Source organism: Mustela lutreola, chromosome 7 (assembly GCF_030435805.1).
Source record: "Mustela lutreola isolate mMusLut2 chromosome 7, mMusLut2.pri, whole genome shotgun sequence".
NCBI classification, from domain to species: domain Eukaryota; kingdom Metazoa; phylum Chordata; class Mammalia; order Carnivora; family Mustelidae; genus Mustela; species Mustela lutreola.
The window spans coordinates 38,659,262-38,684,768 of record NC_081296.1 but is presented as its reverse complement, the minus strand read 5'-3'; the positions used below and the strand labels follow the sequence as shown (position 1 = coordinate 38,684,768).

The 25,507-nt window shown below is 38.4% G+C and overlaps 1 protein-coding gene and 1 pseudogene across 3 annotated transcripts in view; one reads left to right on the top strand and one right to left on the bottom strand.

Moving 5' to 3' along the window:
- Window positions 1–25,507, top strand: part of BBS4 (Bardet-Biedl syndrome 4) — a 55,442-nt gene that overhangs the window by 10,780 nt on the left and 19,155 nt on the right. For all 3 annotated transcript variants that reach the window (XM_059180456.1, XM_059180454.1, XM_059180455.1), the window contains one exon: window positions 23,372–23,451. In XM_059180456.1, the coding sequence (XP_059036439.1) occupies window positions 23,372–23,451 (80 nt within the window). The remainder of the gene's footprint in view (window positions 1–23,371; window positions 23,452–25,507) is intronic.
- Window positions 11,760–13,590, bottom strand: LOC131835808 (large ribosomal subunit protein eL22-like; annotated as a pseudogene).

The following is a 25,507-nucleotide window of genomic DNA, read 5'->3' as shown; positions in this document are numbered from 1 at the left end:
TTCCTTATTTGAAGTCAGCTTTGTCTGATGATAATAGAGCTGTTCCAGTTTTGCTTTGATTAGTGTTTGTATAGGTAATGCGTAGTTTACATACAGTCAAATTCACCTTTTTTTTTTTTTTTAAACATAAAGTTCTGGGAGTTTTGACAAGTGAAAATAGTCATGTGACTACCACCACCACCTCAATCAAGGTATGGAACAGCTTGATCAGTCTCAAAAATTGACCTTGACTTTGTAGTAAACCACTTCTTCCACTTCCAGTTGTTGGCAATCACTGATTTTTTTCTACCTATAGTTTTGTCTCTTTGAGAATATCATTTATTTATATATTTTTAAGATTTTATTTATTTGAGAAAGAGTAGGAGCAAGCTCGCAAGCAGGGGAAGTGGCAGGCAGAGGGAGAGGGAGAACCAGGCTCCCTGAGGAGCCAGGAACTGGATACAGGGTTCGATCCCAGAACCCTGAGATCTTGACCTGAGTCTAAGGCAGATGCTTAACCAACTGAGCCACTCAAATGCCCCAAGAATATCATTTAAATGAAGCATACATTATGTAACCTTTTGAGTGGCTTTTTTCACCTAGTGTAATATTTTTGAGATTTATCCATGTTGTATATTTGAGTTTCTTTTTATTGATGAGTAGTATTCAGTTGTGTGTGTATACTGCAGCTCATTCATCTACCCATTCACCAAAGGACATTTGGGTTTTTGGCTATTACAAATACAGCTGCTATAGAAATATTTGCCTAGAGGGTTTTGTGTGAACATATTTTTATTTCATTTGTGAAGTGTCTTGGAACAGGATTGCTGGATGGTATTTTGAGTATCTGTTTAGTTTTATTGCCAAACTGTTTTCCAAAGTAGTTAAACTGTTTGTATTTCCTTCTGCAAAGTGTGAGTGTTCCTTATACCTCATAAATTATTTGGGAAGTAGTCTTTCCTATTTAATTTTCTGGAAGTTTGTGGAGAATGGACTAATTTCATCCTTAAGTATTTGTTGTAATGTTTCTTTGAAGCCATTTGGGCCTGATATTTTCTTCGTAGAAATGTTTTCAACAACAAATTCAACTTACTTAATAGAGATAAGGCTAAACAGATTACTTAATTCTTCTTAATTGAGCCTTGGTAGTTTTTGTCTTTCAGGGAATTTTTTTCACTTTATCCAAATTGTCTAATTTATTGCCATGAGTTCACAATTTTCCCTAACAGATATTAAAAATACTGTGAAGCCTCTATAATTAAAACAGTATAGTACTGGTATACAATTAGAGGATAAACCAGTGTGGGTTGCAGGGGGCACCTGGGTAGCATAGTTGGTTGAGTGACTGACTCTTGGTTTCAGCTTAGGTCCTGATCTTAGGGTCATGAGATCCAGTACCAAGTGGGCTTCATGGTTGTGCAAGACTGTGCTTGTCCTCCCTCTGCTCTTCCACCCTGCTCATGTATACACTCTCTTTCTCAAATGAATAAATAAATCTCTCTTTTTGAAATATAAATCTTAAAAAAAGAGAGAGAAAGAAAAGAAGCCAGTGGGGAAAAAAATTCAGAAATAGACTCAAATACACTTGGCAATTTATTTGTTTATTATTTTTAAAAAATTTTTATTTATTTGAGAGGGAGAGAGCACAAGCAAGGGTGGGAGACACAGAATGAGAAGGGGAGAGGCAGAGGGAGAAACAGGCTCCTAGCTAAGCAGGGAGCCTGACGTGGGGCTTGATCTCAGGATGCTGAGATCATGACCTGAGCCGAAGGCAGGTGTTTAATGACAGCCACCCAGGCGCCCCTACATTTGGCAATTTAGTATGATAAAGTATATGGTGTCTCAAATTACTGGAGTAAAGATGTATTTTTTAAAAAATTGTGCTGGGACAACTGGATAGCCATTTTGATAAAGAAAAAATTAGATTTATACTTGATATCGTACACAAGAATAAACTCCAGATGAGTCAGAGATCTAAACTAAATGTACATAACCATGCAAATACTAAAAGAGGTATTGCCAGAGGTAATACAAGATTGATAAATGTTATCTCATAAAAATATTACCATATATATATATATATATATCATGGCAAAAGGCACAATAAGGAAAGACAAAGCAAAATAATATAGTGAATTAATACATTGGCAACATATATCACATATAATACCTGATATCCCTAATATCTAAAGAACTCTTAAAAACTTGGGTGGGGGAAGAAAGACAAATACTCAATAGAAAAATGGATTGGGGTGCCTGGGTGGCTCAGTGGGTTGAAGCCTCTGCCTTTGGCTCAGGTCATGATCCCAGGGTCCTGGGATCAAGCCCCAAATCGGGCTTTCTGCTCAGTGGGGAGCCTGCTTCCTCCCCGAAACTTCTCTGCTTGCCTCTCTGCCTACTTGTGATCTCTCTGTCAAATAAATAAATAAAATCTTTAAAAAAAAAAGAAAAAAAAAAGAAAAATGGATAAAACAGTCACGATTTATGCGTGTGTATGTGCGCACACACACACACACCACTATAAGAATGACCTTTGGGTGCATGAAAAATATGTTCAAGCTGATTCAGAGTAAGAGAAATTAAAATTAAATCCATACTAAGTTAACATTTCTCACCTATCAGGGTAACTAAAATTAAGAAATGTGAGTACTTACTCAATTTGTGAGGCTGTGGGAAATAGGCATTGTCTTACACTGCTAGTGAGAATCTCAATTATTATGGCTATTATGGAAGAGAATTTGGCAAAATCTAATAAAACTCTGTGATCACATTTCTAGGACTTTACTCTGAAGATAGTATCTCTACAATAAACAAAGGGTTTTTAGCTATTATTTATTGCACTGCTGTGATTGTTAAATATTGGAAACTTAAATGGCTGAACATAAAGAGTGTTTGAATAAACTGTAGTGTATATAGCCACATAATAGAGTACTATGCCACTTTAAAAGAGTAAGATTAATATGATTTGGGGCACCTGGATGGCTCAGTGGGTTAAAGCCTCTGCCTTCAGCTCAGGTCATGATCCCAGGGTCCTGGGATCGAGCCCCACATTGGGCTCTCTGCTCAGCAGGGAGCCTGCTTCCTCCTCTCTCTCTCTGCCTGCCTCTCTACTTACTTGTGATCTCTGTCTGTCAAATAAATAAATAAAATCTTTTAAAAAAGATTAATATGATTTGATATAAAGTGATTTCCAAGATAAATTGTCTTTATTTTTTTTTATTTTTTATTTTTTAAAAGATTTTATTTTTATTTATTTGACAGACAGAGATCACAAGTAGGCAGAGAGGCAGGCAGAGAGAGAGAGGGGGAAGCAGGCTCCCTGCTGAGCAGAGAGCCCAATGTGGGGCTCGATCCCAGGACCCTGAGATCATGACCTGAGCTGAAGGCAGAGGCTTTAACCCACTGAGCCACCCAGGCGCCCCAAGATAAATTGTCTTTAAAAAAAAAAAAAAAAAAAAAAAAAACAGTGTAAAGGAGAAGTTGCTGTATACTACATTTTTATAAGAAAGAGGGGGAGGGGTGGCTCAGTCAGTTAAGCCTCTGCCTTTGGCTCAGGTCATGATCTCAGGGTAAGCCCCACATCGGGAATCTCTGCTCAGCGGGGAGCCTGTTTTCCCCTCTCTCTCTCTCTGCCTGCCTCTTTGCCTATTTGTTATCTCTGTCTGTCAAATAAATAAATAAAATCTTAATGGAGGAGAAATAAAAAATATGTATGTGCTTATTTTCACACACACACACAAAAATCACCAGAAGGCTATATCAGAAACAGATGAGATTGGCTATCTACAGGGCCTTGTGTGGAAATGCCATGGAAAGGATGGGGGATATGACACTTCTTTAGGTATGTCTTTCTGTGTATTTCCAATTTTTGGTATCATGTATTGTTTCAGTAAAAATTGGAAAAACAAAAATCTTTTCTTTTTTTTAAAGATTTTATTTATTTATTTGACATACAGTGACAGATGACAAGTAGGCAGAGAGGCAGGCAGAGATGGGGGAAGCAGGCTCCCCGCTGAGCAGAGAGGCCCATGTGGGACTCGATCCCAGGACCCTAAGATCGTGACCCGAGCCAAAGACAGAGGCTTAACCCACTGAGCCACCCAGGCACCCAAAAAACAAAAATCTTAAAAATAAAATGCGAGCAAAAGCAAATATGCTGTGGTTTATTGGAGTCAAGTTTTCTTATTGTTGGAGTAGGGAGTTATAATACAGAAAAGGGAGAGGTGAGATTAAAGCCTAATGGATTAGATTGGAATCGAAGATATCAGTATTGCAACATGGCTTTTAATATAGATACATAATTAGTAGAATATATTTTTTCCTACTTCTGTCCACTTAGAAGGGTTAGCAGCAATGACATCCTAGTAGCCATGAGCATGTTTAGCACCCAGATCTTAGTTTCTATGTAGTGTTTTTCAGTAAAAGGAACCAGGGTTCCTTAGAGAAATTCTGCCTAATTCCATAAGTAAGGCTAGGAGAGTACAAGATGAACCTGGGATATCTTGTGTTAGAAAGTTTGTCAGAACACAGAAGTGGGTTTGAAGGGCTTTCTCTGTCCACTGGCCAGTTCTGGAGTGATTTAAGCCTTCAGCAATATAGCAATGGTTTATAACACATGGAATAAAATAAGAATGCATCAGTGCATACTGATAGAAGTATACTAATACGGAAAAGGAAACACTCATTTAAAATAGAATGATAACTAGTAAGTGTAGAATGAAAGAAAATTAACGTTTGGCAGCCATCATTGCAGTAACTCAGTGGATCTAAACTAGTGGGTAAAAGTTTGATGGGGAACAGGATATTTACTTAAGTCTTTAAATATCTCTCCATAAGATATATTTTAATTATAAAGTAGTAATAACTTCATAGTGGAAAAATTTGCCAGACACTACCTTGACCAAATGATGTAAGTTAAAACGTCACAGTGATGGAGCACATCAGTATCCTATGCTTTCTAAATCACTTCTGTGGTATTCTTGCCAAAAATCTTGAAGAAATATTAGATGAACCCAAATTGAGACATAGTCTACAAAATAACTAGCCTGCATTAAAAAGAAAAATGTCAAGGAAATGGAAGACAAAAATTAAAGAAGACTAAAGAGACATGACAGCTAACTCCTAACCTATGGTGTTAGATGATTCTAGAGCAGAGAAACAGCTTTTTTTTTTTTTTTTAAAGATTTTATTTGTTTATTTGACAGAGATCACAGGTAGTCAGAGAGGCAGGCAGAGAGAGAGGGGGAAGCAGGCTCCCAGCTGAGCAGAGAGCCCGATGCAGGGCTTGATCCTAGGACCCTGAGATCATGACCTGAGCTGAGGGCAGAAGCTTTAACCCACAGAGCCACCTAGACGCCCTGAAAAACATCTTTTTTTTTAAAGTTTATTTAGTTTTAGTAATCTCTACGCCCAGTATGGGCCTTGAACTTAAACAACTCTGAGATCAGGAGTCGCATGCTCTTCCAACTGAGCCAGCCAGGTGCCCCCAGAAAAAAAAATTTTTTTTCAAAAAGAGTTTGTTTATTTATTTGACAGACCGAGATCACACGTAGGCAGAGAGGCAGGCAGAGAGAGAGGAGGAAGCAGACTCCCTGCTGAGCAGAGAGCCCGACGCGGGACTCGATCCCAGGACCCCGAGATCACGACCCGAGCCGAAGGCAGTGGCTTAACCCACTGAGCCACCCAGGCGCCCCAGAATTCATTCTTTTTTAAGGCTGAATGATAATCCATTGTGTGTGTATCTCACTTTTTTTTATCCATTCATTTTTTTAATGGACATGGGTGGTTTTCAACTTTAGGTTGTTGTGAATAATGCTGCAGTGAACATTGGTGCACAAATTTCTGTTTGAGATGCTGCTTTCATTACTTTTGGGTGTGTATCTAGGAATGGAATTGCTGGATCCTATAGTAATTCTATGTTTAGTTTTTTGAGGAAATGCCAGATTGTCTAATACAGCAGCTGCATGTGCAAAGGCTCTAATTTCTCCACATCCTTGCCAACATTGTTTTTTCTGCTGCCTTTTTTTTTTTTTAAACATAGCTATCCTAGTAGGTGTGATGTAGTATCTCATTGTGGTTACCATTTGCATAATGATGAAAGATATTAGGCATCTCTTCTCATATTCTTATTGGCCATTTGGATTTGTTCTTTGTAGAGCTATCCATCAAATGCTTTACCCATTTCTATAGTGAGTTGTCTTTTTGTTGTTGAGGTAATTTTTGAGGTTATTGGCTTATTTTATTAGTGATTGATTCATGTCTTTTTTAATTTTAAGTTATTTGCTTCAGTTATCTCAGGGTTTTATTTAAAAATTTGATTCTGAGAACCTTATACAGTACCGTTTTTTTATTATGTGATGTTAGTCTCCATACAGTACATCATTAGTTTTTTATGTAGTGTTCTGTGATTCACTGTTTGCATATTAACACCCAGTGCTCCATGCAGTACATGCCCTCCTTAATACCCATCACTGGACTAACCAATTCCCTCATCCTCCTCCCCTTTAAAACTCTCAGTTTGTTTCTCGGAGTCCGTAGTCTCTCATGTTTCATCTTCCCCTCTGAATCCCCCTCACTTCATTTTTCCCTTCCTTCTCCTAATGTCCTCCATGCTATTCCTTATGTTCCTCAAATAACTGAAACCATATGATGATTGGCTTTCTCTGCTTGACTTATTTCACTTAGCATAATCTCCAGTCCCATCCATGTTGATGCAAAAGTTGGGTATTCATCCTTCCTGATGGCTGAGTAGTATTCCATTGTATATATGGACCACATCTTTATCCATTTGTCTGTTGAAGGACATCTCTGCTCTTTCCACAGTTTGGCTGTTGTGGCCATTGCTGCTATGAACATTGGGGTGCACATGGCCCTTCTTTTCACTGCATCTGTATCTTTGGGGTAGATACCCAGTAGTGCGATTGCTGGGTCATAGGGTAGCTCTATTTTTAATTTTTTTGGGGGAACTGCCACACTGTTTTCCAGAGTGGCTGCACCACCTTGCATTTCCACCAACAATGTAAGAGGGATCCCCTTTCTTTACAGCCTCTTCAACATTTGTTTTTTCTTGGTTTGTCAATTTTTGCCATTCTAACTGGTGTGAGGTGGTGTCTCAGTGTGGGTTTTTTTTTTTTTTTTAAAGATTTTATTTATTTATTTGAGAGAGAGAAAGAGAGAGCATGAGAAGAGGGAGGGTCAGAGGGTGAAGCAGACTCCCTGCCAAGCAGGAAGCTGGATGTGGGACTGGATTCCGGGACTCCAGGATCATGACCTGAGCTGAAGGCAGTCCCTTAACCAACTGAGCCACCCAGGCGTGGTTTTGATTTGAATTTCCCTGATGGCTAATGATGATGAACATTTTTTTCATGTGTCCGTTAGTCATTTATACAGTACCATTTAGTTTAAAAAAGCCAACATTTTTTTCTCTCTCTTCAGTCTGAAAAGAAAGACAGATTTAAAGGAATTGAAAGTCTAGTCTTGATTTAATTTTGGAGGTAAAGTTTTAGCTAAGCATTGTCCTCTTTTTCCTCTTTAGTATCATGTAGAACTGGAGTGATGAGCAAGTTTTTTATATTTAAAAATTATCAAGGCACCTCTTGTGTGCAGAGAAATATGTGTGAATTGACATAATACTTCTGAGTAAAAGTTTGTCAGTAAGTATCAGGAACTGTAAAAGTTCATATTATTTAATTTAGTACTTCCTGTTTTAAGAATCTATCCTAACAAAGTATCCTCAACACATATGTAATTTTTTTCTTAAGCAAAATATTCATTACAGAATTATTGATAATAGTGATTTATTGGAAACAATCTACATATTCACCAATAAAACAAGCTAAGTGATCATTCATTCATGCAAATAAATACTATGTAGCTATTTAAAATAATGTTTATTTTTTAAAAGGATTTAGAATTGTCTACAGACAAATATTTTTCTTAAAAAGCAAAGGATTAAGAAGAAAATGATAAATTGACAACCATGATTATGATTATCATGATTATCTGTGAGTAGTGTGAACATGTGAAGTTTTAATTTTTTTTGTTGTTCCTTTCTGTATTTTCAGTAGTAAATAACAGAAAATCCAACTCAAAGTGGCATAAATAATAAATTTTTTCGGCCAATATAAGAGGAAGTCCAGAATTAAAATGGACTCTAGCATTGGTCACACAATTCATTGATATATAAAGCCCTGAGTTCTTTCTGCTTTTCCACTCTGCTCTGCGATGCCTGTTTTTTCCTGAATTAAAGCTGCCATTAGCATTAGGCATCTGTTGGTCCAATGCCAGAGATATGGTCTGGCTTCCTATGGTTCTCTTTTAAAAATAAGAAAGGCCTTTTTTCCCCCAGAACCTCTTAGGAATACTCTTTTCATTGGGTCAGATTGATAGGCCTGCCAGTCGTGGGCAAGGGAGATAGGATTACCATGATTAGTTTAATTTAATCAATTGATTAGGAGTGAATTTTGAGGAGTCAGGGTAATCACTGCTGGCTGCAGAGCACAGACGATAGGTACAGACGATAGGTAAGTGGTATATGGATATATAAATGAGGCTGCAGGGGAGGCTGTCAGACTGTCCTCCCTCTGGCACAGTGTTTTAGGAATCATTAGTGCTGAGCTTGCTTCTCTTTCCGTTATCTGCGTCATCTCTGTTTTTCTCTTTCTGTTTATTCTGTCTCTTTGCTTGTAGTGCTGCTGCTACTGATTACTTCTCTTTTCCTTTCTTTTGCCTTTTATGACAAAAACATTTTATTTAATTAATTAATTTATTTTTAATTTTTTAAAAAAGATTTTATTTATTCATTTGACAGACAAAGATCACAAGTAGGCAGAGAAGCAGGCAGAGAGAGAGCGGAAAGCAGGCTCCCCACTGAGCAGAGAGCCCGATGCAGGGCTCGATCCCAGGACCCTGAGATCATGACCTGGGCCGAAGGCAGAGGCTTAACCCACTGAGCCACTCAGGTGCCCTGACAAAAACATTTTAAAAAGTGTAGATATCTGAATCACACATTTTAATATTGTACGGGTTTGTAAAATGATTGATTCTGAAAAATAGAATATCAGAAAATAGTTTGTTTTGTATAAAACTTGCTTTAATATTACTCAGTAATTTCTCTTGAATTCTGATATGAAATTGGGCTTCCAGTTAAGATGATACAGTAAACTCAAGTTTTGGTCACTCCTGCTCCAGATACAGAGCAATAAAGAATAAAATGTGAGTAGAAAAAAAATACAGTGCCAACCTGCAGGAATTGTCTTTAGGCAAATAGACTATTACAGAAAAAGGAAAGGATAATGGTTCTTATTTTATTTATTTTATTTTAAAATCAGAAAAATCAACACAAGTTCATCATAGAAATTTGGAAAATATAAGGAATATAAAGAAAACAGGATAAATATCAGCCTTAAGAACTAATGAACTTTAGTTGAAAAATTAAACATTAAAGTAGTATTTTGCACAAAAAGCTTTCACATTTCACTGTGAAATCCTTGGGTGTCTTATTAACCTGTAGTTCAGATTTTCTCAGCCTTGACAGTATTGACATTTTGGGCACAATAATTCTTTATGGTGGGAGATTAACCTCTATGTTGTAGGATGTTAACAGCATCACTAGCCTCTACCTAGTACAAGTTAGTAGTGCCCAGTTGTGACAACCAAACGTCCCAGATATTGCCGTATGTCTCTTGGGTCCAAAATTATTCCTAGTTGAGAACCACTGCTTTGTTTAAACAGTATGACACTTGAAGGTGGAAGGCAGGAAGCTGATAAATTTAACATGAAAAGTTCACACAGAAGTTGAATTAGCAAGCAGAAAGACTTCATCTGAACAAGGAATAGTTGAGGGCATTTTGACTGAGCATCTCTGAGTCTGGACTTGCTTGTTGTCTCCCAAAGACATCCCACCCTCAGTCTGAGAGGCCTGTAATCCTCATTTGACTCTTGAGGATGGTGACTGCCAGCTGTGGAAGGGGTAAATGACTTTCCGTTTGGGATTTTTGTCCAAATATATCTGAACTTTTTCACGAACAAGGAACTTCTTGTTTGGAATTGTTTACCAGAATTACTTGATGGTTCTGAGAAAATAATATCCTACATGGGGCTACTTAAGTCCTCTTATTTTTCCCTATGGTATGACCTCAGGTGACTTTCTTCTGGCTTTCAGTTGAGGACCCTAACCATCATTGAGGTGAGTGAATTGATTTACTTCGTGGGTATATTTCCGTTGTTTAAGGAGTTTCCACTGGACGCCTTTTCCATTTGGGGGTGGCTATAGCCCAGCATGAGTTTTGTCTATAACCTGAGACAATATAATTACTTGTGAGAAACTTGGTCTCAGCTTGAGGTTTGCTTTCAGGGTATTTTTTTAATAGAAGACATTTTTTATTGAGGCAAAATATATGTAACATAAAATTTACCTCTTTAAACATTTTTAGATGTACAATTTAGTGGCATTAATTACATTCACTGTGTTGTACAACCATAACCACTATGTATTTCAAAACCTGTTTCATCACCATATACAAACATTATGTACCCATTAAATAATAACTCTCCATTTCTTCCTCACCTCTAAGCCCTGATAACCTCTGTTCTACTTTGTTTCTCTGAATTTGCCTCTTCTAGTTGTTTCATATAAGCAAAATCATATAATATTTGCCTTTTTGTATCTTGCTTTTATTCCACTTAGCATAATGTTTGCAAGGTTCATCTGTGTTGTAGCATGTTGTACGGAATTCCATTCCCTTTTAAGGCTGAATAATATTCCATTATATGTATATACCACATTTTGTTTATCAGTTTGTTTGTTGATGGACATTTGGGTTGCTTCCATAGAGATTTTTTCTTTTGAATTAAAAAAAATTTTTTTAAAAATTTTAGGTAGGCTCCCTACCCAATGTGGGGTTTAAAATCACGGCCCTGAGCTTAAGAGTGATAGGCTTTACTGACTGTCTAGCCAGCTGCCCCTCCATAGATTATTTTTAATGTGTCAGGTTTGTTTTAAGGTTTATTTATTTATTTTAGAGTGGGGAGAGGGGCAGAGGAAGAGAGAATCCCAGGCAGACTCCCCACTGAGACCAGAGCCTGATGTGGAGCTCGAACCCATGACCCAGAGGTCAGACCCCAGTCAAAACCAATGCCCAACCCACTGTGCCACCCGGGCGCCCCATAATGTGTCAGTATTAAAGAATGTAAAGGTTGTGGAGGTTGGGAATGTTACAGATACTCTGGAAATATGTCATTTTCTATGCTGTGTATAACAATTTCTTCTACAAAGTAATTACTATCTGTTTTTTGGTTTCCAGTACTGATTTTATAGATCCGTACTTTAACTTCATTAATACTGTTCCCTTTTTCTATGTTTCCATTCTTGCGTACATAGAATTGTAGAGTCGGAAGGTAATTTAGTTGTTATCTAATTCAGTTTACAATTCACAAGAGATTGCTCTTACAGCATCTTTGATAAACAGTTATCTCACTTCAGTGTTTCCCCTGTAACAGTGAATGACTTTTATTGATTTGCTTTTTGAAGAGATACTTAATCTTAATTGTCTCCATATCTTCAGCTCTGTTTTCTTAGTCTATTGTAATCTGGCTTTTGCCCTACCACTTCACTGATTAAATTGAGCTGAGCATTGGCATTTTTTTTTTATTGTGGTAAAATATACAGAACATGAAATTTATCATCTTAGACATTTTCAAGTGTATATTTTTGTGGCATTAAGTACATTCACATTGTTTAGCTGCTGTCACTACTGTCCATGTCCAAACATTTCCATTTTCTCCAGCTGAATCTTTTTTGTTTCCTAAATTTTATTTTAAATTATATAAAATATTCCAGACCAACTAGTTCTAATCCTCATCTTCCTTCTCTTCCTCATCTTGGTTAATCCGGATGTAATGTAATTCATAACTCTCTTTGCTGTTAGCGACTGTGTGCAGCCAGTCACGGAGATTGTTCTTCTTCAGGTGTGTTTTGGTGAGATATTTCAAATACCTTTTGGAAAAAGGCACCTCAGAAGTTACGGAGTAATCTTGCTTTTGCTCCTTTCAGTTGTTACCACCCCTCCACAGAGATTTCCAGCTTTTCCATTCACTTTGATACTCTCTTGAAGAAAACTGTTCAAAATTGGCAGCATCTTCTACAGGGTGGGTGCAATCAAGGGTAAACTTCAGAACTTGCTTTCTTTATTTGCCCCCCTTCGCCACAAACTCTTTCACGGGTGCCATGGTGGCAGGAGAGGCAGAAAGGGCTCAGACTGAATCTTTGTACCCATTAAACAATAACTCCGCATTCCTCCCTTCCCCCAGCACCTGGGACTCACCATTCTACTTTCCTTTTCCTTTTTCTTTTTTTCCCCCAGTTTTATTGAGATATAACTGACATGATATTATATTATATAATGATGATTTGATAGTGTGTATATTGCAGAATGATTACTGCAGTAAGTTTAGTTAACATCCTCATATAATTTCAAAATTTGTGTGTGAGATGAGAACTTTTAAGATCTCTTAGTACTTTCAGATATATGGTTACTGTATTGTTTACATTAGTCACTGTGCTGTACTTTACATCCCAGAACTTATTTATCTTATAACTGGAAGTTTATACCTTTTGACTCCCTTCATGCTTTTGCCCACCCTCCACCCCCACCACTGGCAATCACCAATCTGTTCTCTATGAGTTCGATTTTTTTCCTTTTAGATTCGGCATATCAGTGAAATCATACAGTTTAATCTTTCCCTTTGACTTTACTTGACTTATCATAATGTCCTCTAGGCCCATCCATGTCATGAATGGAAAAAAAAGAATCTTTCTTTTTTTTGTGGCTGAATAGTATTCCTGTGTGTGTGTATGCGTGTATCACATTTTCTTTATCAATAATATTCTACTTTCTGTCTCTTGATCAGTCCAGGTTTATGTCACATAAGTGGAATCATATGGTATTTGTCCTTTGTTTCTGGCTTATTGTAGTTAGCAGTAATATCTTCAGGGTTCATCCATGTGGTACATGTGTTGGAATTTAATTCCTCTTTAAGGTTGAGTAATATTCCATTCCGTATTCCATAATATACCACATTTTATTTATCCATTCAGTCATGGATTGTCATTTGAGTTGATTCACCTTCTATTGTCAGTAACACTGCTATGAACATTGGTGTACAAGTGTCTGAGTCCCTGTTTTTCTTTTCTCTCTCTTTCATTCATTGTTTTTTTTTTTAAGAGTTCAGCTTTTTATTGAACATGTTATAAAAGAGATTTAGTCAAATAGACCAAAGTGCATACTGTCAGCCTCCTCAGGTTCTTTCTATGATTCACTTTCTTTCCTCAGCTGAGGCCACAGTGGTGAAGGGGGCAGGTCCGCCACCCTTTGCAGATGAGACTCCCGTGTAGACAATGGCCAGAGTCTTTGCCCACAAGCCTGGTCAGAGAGGTTCATCATTTACTTTGGCTGTGTTGATGAGAGCATTGATTGTAACCTCCATAACCGTCACCTCCTCATTGTGCAGGAGGGCCCAGGAGATGCCAGTGAAAGTGTTGGACTGGCAGCTGCCAGGCTATTCACAGGATGAAGTGGAGGCTTTGCCCCAACATGGCCTTAGCTTCTTTGGAAGGACTACTTTAGCAGCAAATGCAGAAATGGCTCCCTGCTTTCATTTCTTTTAGGTGTATACTTAATAGTGGAATTGCTGGATCATGTGGTAATTTTGTTGTTGTTGTTTTTAAAGAACAATGCTGTTTCTTTTTAAAGAAACATTTATTTCATTTAAATGGAAGTGCTAATAAGATCTATAGATCCTAAGCATCCAAGTCTTTTTTTTTTTGAAGATTTTATTATTTGTCAGAGAGGTAGAGAGACGGGGCGGGGGGTGGAGAGAGAGAACACAAACCAGGGAGAGCAGCAGGTAGAGGGAGAAGCAGTCTCCCTGCTAAGCAGGGAGCCTGATGTGACACTTAATCCTAGGACCCTGGGATCATGACCTGAGTGAAAGGCGGACATATAACCCACTCAGTCACCCAGGTGTCCCCCCCCCCCTTTTTTTTTTTTTTTTGATAGAGAACGAGAGAAAGAATGCATGCATGAGGGTGGGGCAGAGGGAGAGGAGGAGAGAAGAATCTCAAGCAAACTCCCCGCTGAGTGTAGAGCCTGAGGTGGGGTCGATCTCACAACCCTGAGATCATAACCTGAGCCAAAATCAGGAGTTGGATGCCTAACTGACTGAGCCACCCTGGTGTCCCTTAAGTGCCCAACTCTTGAATTTTGACTAACATATGTACTCATGTAATCATTACTCAGAACAAATTAAACGTCTTTCTCATCCAGAAAGTTTCCTCATGCCCCTTTCCAAGCAGTCCTCCCTTTGATTCTCTAGGAGGACCCACTCTGATTTCTGTCCCTATAAATTAATTTTGTCTGTGCTTGAAGTTCTTACAGAGGGAATGAATAATACATACTGTTTAGCTTTAGTTATCTTTTCCTCTGTTTTTGAGATTCATCCATGTTGCTGTAATGTATCAGTAGTTTTTTAGTTTTTAATTTTTTTAAGATTTTATTTGTTTGTTAGAGAGAGAGACAGAGCACAAGCACAGGCAGACAGAGTGGCAGGCTAGAGGCACAGGGAGAAGCAGGCTCCCTGCCGAGCAAGGAGCCCGATGTGGGACTCGATCCCAGGACGCTGGGATCATGACCTGAGCCGAAGGCAGCCGCTTAACCAACTGAGCCACCCAGGTGTCCCAGTTTTTAATTTTTTTAAACGTGCTAATATTCCATTGTATGTCTTAATATACCAGTTATCCATTCTCTTACTGATGAACATTTGTGTTGTTTCCAGTTTTTGACTGTTATGTAAAAGCTTCTGTGAACATTCATTTATGTATTTTTTTGTGTGTGAGTGACATGTGTTTTAATCTCTCAACAGTAAGTACCTGGGGAATGAAATTGCTGGGTCATATATAAACTGTATGTATTAACTTTAAATGAGCCTGCCAGACTGGTTGCTATAAATTCTTTGGTACTCTCAGTCTTTTTCATATTAGACATGCTGGTAAATATGTTGTAGTATCTTATTGTGACTTTAATTTGCTTTAAATTTATCACTGGTGATGTTGAATACTTTTTCAACAATACTTACTGATCACTTACTTTGTGAAAGAAATATTCAAGGCTTTTGCCTGTTTTGAAATTGGGTTATTTGTTTTCTTCTTATTGATTTGTAAGAATTCTGTACTGGGGATACAAGTTCTTTTGTCTGTTCTACATATTATGATTCATTCCCGACTGATTCTTTCCTGTTCACTTTCTTAATGCATATTTTGATGATTTTAATTTTTAGAAGTTTTCATTTTGATGAGGCTGATTTATGTTTTTTTCTTTTATGATTAATGCTTTTTGTGTCTTGAGAAATTTACCCTTAGTCACAGAGTTTTGTGCCCCCTCCTCTTCTGTACTGGTATTGTAGAAATTAATTCTTTTTGTGAAGGAGGTATTTACTTTGATTGATGACACTTTTTAAAAATCAGTACGTAGCATGCATAAAAAAGTGCATAGATCATAATTGTATAGCCTCAATAAATTTTCACAGCATCCCAGAGGCCCTCCCTCCTGCTCCCTACTACTCCCAAATGTGGTTACTTATATCTGACTTAAAGTATGTGGATCAGTTTTGCTGTGCTTTTGAACTTAATATAAACAGAATCATTTAGTATGTACTTAAAAAATATCTTTTTGTATCTTTTTCATTTGTTATATAGTATTCCACTATAAGGCTATACCCTAGTTTATTCAGTTTACTCTTTATTTGTTTGTTTATTTATTTTTAAGTTTTTATTTATTTCTGAGAGAGAGCAAGTGAGCACCAGAGGAGGGGCAGTGGGAGAAGGGAGAAGCAGCCTCCTTGCTGAGCAGGGAGCCTAATTCGGGGCTTGATCCCAGGACCCTGGGTTCATGACCTGAGCTGAAGGCAGATGCTTAACCGACTGAGCTACCCAGGTGCCCCTGTTCAGTTTACTCTTGATGAACATTTGGGATACTTTGATTTTAAAGTGTTATGCATAAGGCCACAATGAAGTTATTTGGGTATACACATGTACTTAGGAGTAGGATTGCTTGGTCAGTGGAAGGATAGATTTAGGTTCAGTAGATATAAGTAGGCAGTTTCCAGATATATTTAATCTCTTTTGTATGCGTGTATACATGTGCATTTGTCTCCATGCATTTCTATAGGCATAGAAATTCCTTAAAAATAAAAAGTTCTCTTCTGCTTTTCCTATCATAGAAAAACCTTTAAATCTAATTTAATTTTGTGTTGCTAAGTTACATCTAGTTGACAGCACAAACACATTTTAAAATTGGAAAATCTTTAATGGTTGGTGTAGTTTAATGAGTAACCATGAAGATTTGGGTTATAGCCCTGCCTCATTCATTAATTAGCTGGTGAAAGTGAGCAAATCACTTAGCCTCTGGAGTCTTAATTTCCTCATCTGCTGTGTTGGAATAGTCCATGAGGTATAGAACTTGCTAGCCTCAAAGGACCATTCAGTGGACTAGTAGGGGAGGAAAACACTTTGATGTGGATATATACGAAATATATATATAAATAAATTATATATTCTAATATATTCTGTGTACTTAGAGAATATAAGTAATTCATACGAATCAATATATAATAATAAAAATTTATTAATATAAATGGGGGGATACATACATACCCATGCATCCCTAAAAAGGATAAATGTAATTGTTAAATTTTGATTTGAGTAAGTAAAATAGGATATGTAGTAAAACCATAATTGATTTTTTTTGGTCATAATTGATCTTTTTATATGACTTTTTCTTTCTTCCTCATCTATTTTAAGCTCACAAGAAGCAAACCAATTGGATAGGAAATAATTTAAGAATAATAACTTTTTAAAAGCCAGCTTCTGGCATTTATATAGGGTGAGTACTGACTTGGTCCTGTGTCCTCTTCCTTCTCCATCATCATTTATGAACAGAGTCGATGTTTCTGCTGATCCTGGACCTATTTGCCCTCAGATCCATTCCTCACCCTTCCCTTCTTTGCTGTGTCTTGTGAAGAGCTGACACTTGCAGACTTCTTTCCTTAACAGGCCTCTGTGTCAGCAGTTTCTGTCTGGGTTAGCAGGTGAGAGGAACTGGAAGGAGATTAGAGGGCAGGAGGAAGAACAACGTAGGGTTTTCCTCCCTTTATTTTTGCTTGGGGAAGTTGGAGGAGTGGGTGGTCTCTGGAAGCATCTCTTCTGTTGCTTCTGCCAGTCAGGCCATCTTGTTTTTAGTTTCTTCCTGGTACCTTCGGCCTTGGATACTGGTAGCAACATATTTCCTCCCCTTTTCTCTTCCAGTGGTAGATTTTTTTGCTCCCATGCTAACCTCTGATTTGCCCCACCATTCCCTGGTGGGCCTCTCATTTCTTTCATCACCCGTTCACTGCTTTGAAGTCGCTCTGTTTTAAATTCTCAAGTGGTTCTCATGTTCCCTTGTTAGACCCTGACTGATAGAAAGCTCAGATTGATAGTAATAAAGATGTCTTAAATTTACGTTTGTTTCAAGATTTGTCCTCTTTCTAAAAATTCTGGTATAGTTAACATACAGTGTTATATTAGTTTCGAGTGTACAGTATAGTGATTCAGCAGTTCCATATATTACTCAGTGCTAATCAAGGTAAGTTTACTCTTAATCCCTTTACTTTTTCCCGCCCCAGCACGGTCGGTTTGCTCTCTGTAGTTAAGAGTCTGTTTTTGGTTTGTCTGTTTTTCCCCGCTTTGTTCGTTTTGATTCTTAAATTCCTCATATGAGTGAAATCATATGGTATTTGTCTTTTTCTGACTGACTTATTTCACTTAACATTATGCTTTTTAGATCCATCCATGTTGCCGCAAATGGCAAGATTTCATTCTTTTTTATGGCTGAGTAATATTCTATGCACACATGTATAGACACACACACACACACACACACACACCCCACATCTTCTTTATCAATCCATCTGTCGATGGACACTTGGACTGCTTCCATAATCTGGCTATTTTAAATACTGCAATAAACATAGGAGTGCATGTATTTTTTTGAATTAGTGTTTCCGTGTTTTGGGGGGTCAATACCTAGTAGTGGAATTATTAGATCATATGGTAATTCTGTTTTTAACTTTTTGATGAATCTCCATACTGTCTTCCACAGTGGCTGCACCAGTTTGCATTCCCACCAACAGCTCAAAAGGGTTCCTTTTTCTCCACATCCTCACCAACAATTGTTGCTTCTTGTGTTGTTGATTCTGACAGTTGTCAAGTGAGAGCTCATTGTGGTTTTGATTTGCATTTACCTGATGATGAGTGGGGTTAAGCATCTTTTCATGTATCTGTTAGCCATCTATATGTCTTTGGAAAAATGTTCATGTCTTCTGCCCATTTTTAATTGGATTACTTTTGGGGTGTTAAGTTGTGTAAGGTCTTTATGTATTTGGATACCAATCCCTTACCAGATATGTCATTTACAAATATCTTCTTCCATTCAGTAGGTTGTCTTGTCTTCCAGTTTTGTTGGTTTCCTTTACTGTCCAGAAGCTTTTTATTTTGATGTAGTCCCAATAGTTTATTTTTACTTTTATTTCCCTTGCCTCAGGAGAAGATTTGTTGTATCTTCCAATGTCCCAAATAATATATGGAAGTAGAAAAGTATTATTAGTTCTGTTATAATATGAGGAAATTAGCATTTATTGAATGGCCACTTTCAGATTTTTCATAATTTTCCACTGAAAATTATTATTATTTTTAAAGATTTTTTTTTTTTTTTGGTCAGAGAGAGCGCGCGTGAACACAGGCAGACAGAATGGCAGGCAGAGGCAGAGGGAGGAGCAGACTCCCTGCCGAGCAAGGAGCCCGATGTGGGACTCGATCCCAGGACGCTGGGATCATGACCTGAGCCGAAGGCAGCTGCTTAACCAACTGAGCCACCCAGGCGTCCCAAAGATTTTATTTATTTATTTGACAGAGATCACAAGTAGGCAGAGAGGCAGGCAGGGGAGTAGGGGAAGCAGGCTCCAGAGCAGAGAGCCCGATGTGGGGCTCAATCCCAGGACCCTGGGGATCATGACCTGAGCTGATGGCAGAGGCTTTAGCCCACTGAGCCACCAAGGCACCCCTGAAAATTATTTTTTAAAGATTTTACTTATTTATTTGAGACAAGAGATGACAGTCAGTGGGGATGGTAGAGGGAGAAGCAGACTTCTCACTGAGCAGGGAGCCTGATATAGGACTTGATCCCAGAACCCTGGGATCATGACCTAAGCCGAAGGCAGACGCTTAACTGAGCAAGCCAGGCGCCCTCCACTGAAAGTTACTGAGGGAAAAATGGGGTCCCAGAGAAGTTAAATAATTTGCTATAGGTCCCCAGAAGGTTGGTACTGAATCAGGATGGGAATTCTACATAAAAAACCATGTGCTATGTCTGCTCATCCTGGAAGAGATCCTTTATCAAAGAAGGCTTCATTTATGGTGTACTTACAAAAGTGTTAATTGTTTTAGAAAATTTTTCAACTGAAAGTTCAAAGCACAATAACTTTCTGCTCAGCCCTCATATATCCAGGATGTTATTTCCTAGCATTAATCAAAGTGTAATATAACATTTGAGTTAGGGCCATTACTGAGAGAATTTGGCATCTAGGGCAAATTACAAGGGAGAAGGATTCTTACAGTTGTCACGTTTATTTGGTTATGTAGTTGTTTCACATAGAAGTCTAGTGTACCCTTAGAGGGGGAAGGAAAGAGGAGGGATGTCACAAAAGAGTAGAATGGGGTCAGGAGAAGAGAAGGGCCAAGGCAGTATGGTTGCCAGGTTGCCAGCCTTCCACCCACACTGCCTTGGTGATGACGAAAGGGCAGTGTGGGAACTGGAGATACGGATGAAGTTTTTGTACAGTAGCTGAAAGACATCACCTTGTCTTCGTCTCATCAGCTGGCCCTCTGATCTCTGTGGTAATAGAGGCTCCTGAAGTGTAGCATCAGAGATGACCACAATTCTTCACTGTAAAATAGAGGAGGCTCGACTTTGCCTTTATTGTGCCTTTTTTTTAGAGGATCTTTTGTGTAGGTAATTCTCATAATACTTGTGAAAACATGTAGAAACTAGTACTCCTGTTTGTAGGGAATTGGAGTGGGCAATGATTTGGAATACAAGAAATTCAATTCACACATTTACAGGTAAATTCTAACTATAGACTCAAGATTCTGAGGCATCCAGAATTCCCTCATCTTTGAAAAATAACTAATAATACAGATAATAAAAATAGAACAACAGTTCAAACTTGTAGGACTTAATTGTGTGCCAGAAATTGAACCTCTGTATATTGTCTTTGAATCTTCCCAACTCTGTGAGAGTATTATATTCCTTGACCCTCCTACTTAAAGATGTAACCTCTTACTCTGTACTCCTTGTCCCACTTCTCTTGCTTTTTTTCCATAGAAAAATATCACTCATATATATTATCTATCCCTTCCGCTAGCACACTCTGATTTCCCCCCAAATCTGTCCCCACCGATTTAAGGCAGGAGGTCAGCTTTGTTCACTTTTGTATCCCCAGTGCCTAGAACAGTACCTGGCACATGGTAGATACTCAGTGAATATTTGTTGAATGAATGAATGACTCTCTGTTTTATAGATGGGTTAACTGTATATTTCTCAAGATCATACAATAATAGGACAGTTATGGGGCACTAAAATGATTTCTAAAATCTCTGATGAAGGTAAAATTCTCTTAGCATTTAGACAAACTCTGTCTCTAGTAGTGTGAAATGACCGTTAAGCCTTTGGATTTGATGATGCCTTCCCTTCTTCTAATCTCTAGGTCTTCCTTGAGCCTTTGGGCTCAAGCTGCCCTGCAAATTGAATATTTTTTTTCTCCATTTTTCATCCAGGAAACGGAGAAAATTACTCATCTGTCATTGTGAGATTTTAATAGTAGCAAAACTCAGATTTGCTTTTTATGAATTTTTTCTACAGCTGAAACCTATAGAAGTAGTGATACTTCATGATATTTTGAACTCAGAGATATCAGTGTCTCCTACTCTTGCCCTTCAGAGGGTAGGTGACAGAGTGGTAGGCTGTACAAATGAGACTTAGCCCTAGATGACTCACTGAGCCACTAATCCCGGAACTACACTTACAGTGTAGCTCTCTACCCACTTTACATGCGTGTGTGCGCACACACACCCCTTCACCCACACCCACCTCTAAGCTTAGTGATTTGTATGGCCTTTAATAGGAAATTTAATTCCAGAAGTGGTCAGGTGGAATGTAAATGGCTTAAGATCTGTTGACTGATGGGGCTTGAGGAAAGAGAAGGAAGGAAACAAAAGTCATCGAAGATCCTCAGATAGGTCCTTGCTGACTAGCAAGGTCCCACTCTGAGTATGGGTTACTGGAAGATGAGTCCGCTACTTAACATTTTGCCTTTTTTCCCTTCCTTCTGGCATAGAAAACCATAGCCGTACTTTCTTGTCATAATTTTATCTTATAAATTCCATTGATATTCCCTACTGTGTTCTGGCTCCACTGACTCTGGGTCACAATAAGGCTTTTTTTCCTTCCTGTCATTTTATGGACCTATAAGTCTTAGGTTTTCCATTAATGTATCTTCTAAGGTTATGAAACAAATTATTGCAAATAATTAGAAATCATTTCCATCATGTTTCCCGCTATATTCTTTCTTTTACATTTTTGAGAGAGAGTATTTCAAATATGTATTAAAGTGCATAGAAAAACACGAACCTCCATGTACTGACTGGCCAGATTTAATAAATAAAAACATTTAGTCACGTATCCTTTAGTGATTTTTATTTTTTTGAGAAATTAAAGCATTAAAGAACTAAGGTCTCCCCCCACCCCTTTTTTAAGAGTCGGTTGTGTAGGGGCAGAGGGAGAGAGAGACTTTTTTTTTTGAAGATTTTATTTATTTACTTGACAGAGAGAGAGAGTGAGGGAGGGAACACAAGCTGGGAGATTGGAAGAGGGAGAAGTAGACTCCCTGAGGAGCATGGAGCCCAATACGGAGCTTGATCCCAGGACCCTGGGACCATGACCTGAGCTGAAGGCAGACGCTAAATGACTGAGCCACCCAGGTGCCCTGAGAGAGACTCTTAAGCAGGTTCCACTCCTAGTGTGGAGCCGGATGTGGGGCTGGATCCCATGACCCTGAGATCATGACCTGAGCCAAAATCAAGAGTCAGGTGCTTAACCAGCTGAGCCATGCAGGTGCCCCTGAAGTCTCCTTTTTAAAACTTTCCTCCCTCCCCCTTCCTCACCACTGTTCTGAGTTTGGTGTGAATCCTTCTCTCTCTCTCTCTTTTTTTCTCCACAGAAAAGTAATTTCTTAATAAATTTTTTTAAAAGATTTTATTTCTGGGCGCCTGGGTGGCTCAGTGGGTTAAGACCTCTGCCTTCAGCTCAGGTCATGATCCCAGGGTCCTGGGATCGAGCCCTGCCTCGGGCTTTCTGCTCAGCGGAGAGCCTGCTTTCTCCTTTCTCTCTCTGCCTGCCTCTCTGCCCACTTGTGATTTCTGTCTGTCAAATAAATAAATAAAAATCTTAAAAAAAAGATTTTATTTCTTTATTTATATATATAGAGAGAGCACAAGTAGAGTGGCAGGCAGAGGGGGAGGGAGAAGCAGGCTCCCCGCTGAGCAGGGAGCCTGATGAGGGTCTCGATCCCAGGACACTGAGATCATGACCCAAGCCGAAAAACAGCCTCTTAACTGACTGAGCCACCCAGGCGCCTCTCTTAATGAATTTTTACCCATATTTTTAAACTTTTGAATTCAAAGGGATAGTAATTTATTTTAGGGTTTATCATAAATCGTTTTCAGTGACTCCAATAGATTTTTTGTCATTGTTGCCTTCTCATTCCTGGGCAGCAGTGTATAATATTTTACCTTCTATTGCTAGGACTGTGTTTAACTATTTTTGGTCCTCTGATCTATCAGATAGGACATTAGATGTTGGTAATATTCCTGAAATACGCTTTAGAGAGTCATCTTATTCACCTTCAATAACCAGGGAGAGAGAAAGCAAGAAGAGACAAAAGATGATTTTATTTTTCTCAGGCCAAGTTGTGATCTGAGAAACTGATGTCAAGCCACAAAAACTGACGAGAAGCATACAAAAACTGAGGAGAAGCATATATTCAATGTGTAATAGTAGGACAAGTATCTTGTAGTTTAAAAATCTACACATTTAGATGTGTATTTCGATGATATTCTTGTGGCAGCAGCATGAAGGATTTAATGTGATCCTGCAGTATGTCTCTAGTTACATGTGAGCACAATGCTTAAGGGGAAAATCTAATAACGACTGTGGTGTTTGTTTTGTTAAAATATGCTGCCCAGGTCAAGAGTTTCCAATTTTGGAGAAGCAGAACTGGTTAATACATCTCCACTATATCCGGAAGGATTACGAAGCATGCAAGGTGAGTGAATATAACGATAGAGCCGTGAGAGGCAGGCCGAACTACCAATGTTTAGTACCAGCATGAATCTTAAAAGGTTTCTTTCTTTCGTTCTATGATATTGTCCCTTTATTGTTTCCCTTCTCCTTTTTCCATTTCCTAATTTTGGCTTCTCTTCCCCTATATTTCTTAAGAGCTGGGGATGGTCCTAGGTCCCATCCTTAACCACTTTTTCTGCGCATTTCGTACATTTGCTCTGGTCTTCAGACCAAGCTGATGCCTACTGGCGCTTCACAGGCGTTTCAGGTTTAGCTTTTCTGTAGTTGAATTAATCTACTTTCCTCCAGACCTATTCCTTCTCTTGTACGCTGTTGCAGGGATAGGTACCTTCATTCATCCATCTGTCTGTCAGAATCCCCTGACCCATTTTCCCTAATGTATTATAAATAATCATTACATTCTGGAGATCCTTGTCTATTATCTCTTGAAATGGTCCACTTTCTTCTCTCTCTAGGCCTTAGTTAATTTCCATCATTTTCTGTTTAAATCACTGTAAGAATCCTTATACTAATCTTGCCTCCTTTCCATCTGTTTTCAACAGTGCTCCAAAAATGACTTTTCTATAAAGCAAGTAGAATCAGGTTACTTCCTGCTTAAAACTTACCAAAATTCTCCCATTGCTCTCAACTTTTTTAGCATGGCATTTGAAGCCTTTTTCTCCCTGACACTCTTCTCCACCCAGCTTCTCCTCCAATCCCTGCCAACACAGGATTTTAAAACTGTTGACTCCAGAAGGCTTTCCTTGATTCTCTTAAGTTAGACTCAAGAGTTCTTTGAACTCCTAGCTCATCCTGGGCTTAGCCTGTCACAGGAGGAAGAGAGAGCCTATATTTTGATATCAGACAGCCCCTGGCATCTACAGTGATGCCTGGAACTCTTTTCATATTTTCTTTAGCTTGCCTAGATTCTAGATGAGGTTTGGCAAGCTTTTCTGTAAGGAGCCAGATGGTAAATATTTTGGGCTTGTAGGCCACAGTCTCTGTTTCATATTCTTCATCTTCTCTTCTTTTTTTTTTATAACCCTTTAAAAATATGCAAACTACTCTTAGTTTGAGAGCTTTACAAAAACAGACTGTGTGTCCTAGATTTGGCCTCTGGGCCATAGTTTGCTGACCCCTGTTCTATTATAAGTAAACACAAGAGAGTTAAGATTTCAAAAAAATTCCAGACAAACATTATTAGTAGTTATTTGTATTCTATAGATTTCTTACGTATCTCTTTGCCATGTCTACCTTTTCTTTTCTTTTTTTTTTAATTTTTAATTTAAATTCAGTTTAGTTAACATATACTGCATTATTAGTTTCAGGGGTAGAATTTAGTGATTCATGAGTTGCATATAACACTCAGTGCTCATTATATCAAGTGCCCTCCTTAATTCCCATCACCCAGTTATCCCATCCCCCCACCCAGCTCTCCTCAGCTTTCCTACAGTTAAGAATCTTACGGTTTGCCTCCCTCTCTGTTTTCATTTTACTTTTTTTTCCCTTTTCCCTGTGTTCATCTGTTTTCTTTTCTTTTCCTTTTTTTTTTTAAAGATTTTATTTATTTATTTGAGAGAGAGAGCACAAGAGGTGGGGAGGGGCAGAGGGAGAGGAAAAAGCAGACTCCCCACTGAGCAGGAAGCCCAGTGCGGGGCTTGATCCCAGGACCCTGGATGATGATCTGAGCTGAAGGCAAACATCCAACTGACTGAGCCACCCAGGTGCCTCATCTGTTTTGTTTCTTAAATTCTACATATAAGTGAAATCATATGGTATTTGTCTTTCTTTGACTTTTTTTGTGTAGCATAATACCCTGTAGTTCCATCCACAACGTTGCAAATGGCCAGATTTCATTCTTTTTGATGACGGAGTAATATTCTCTTTTTTTTTTTTTTTTAAAGATTTTATTTATTTATTTGACAGAGATCACAAGTAGGCAGAGAGGCAGGCAGAGAGAGAGAGAGAGGAGGAAGCAGGCTCCCTGCCGAGCAGAGAGCCCGATGCGGGACTCGATCCCAGGACTCTGAGATCATGAC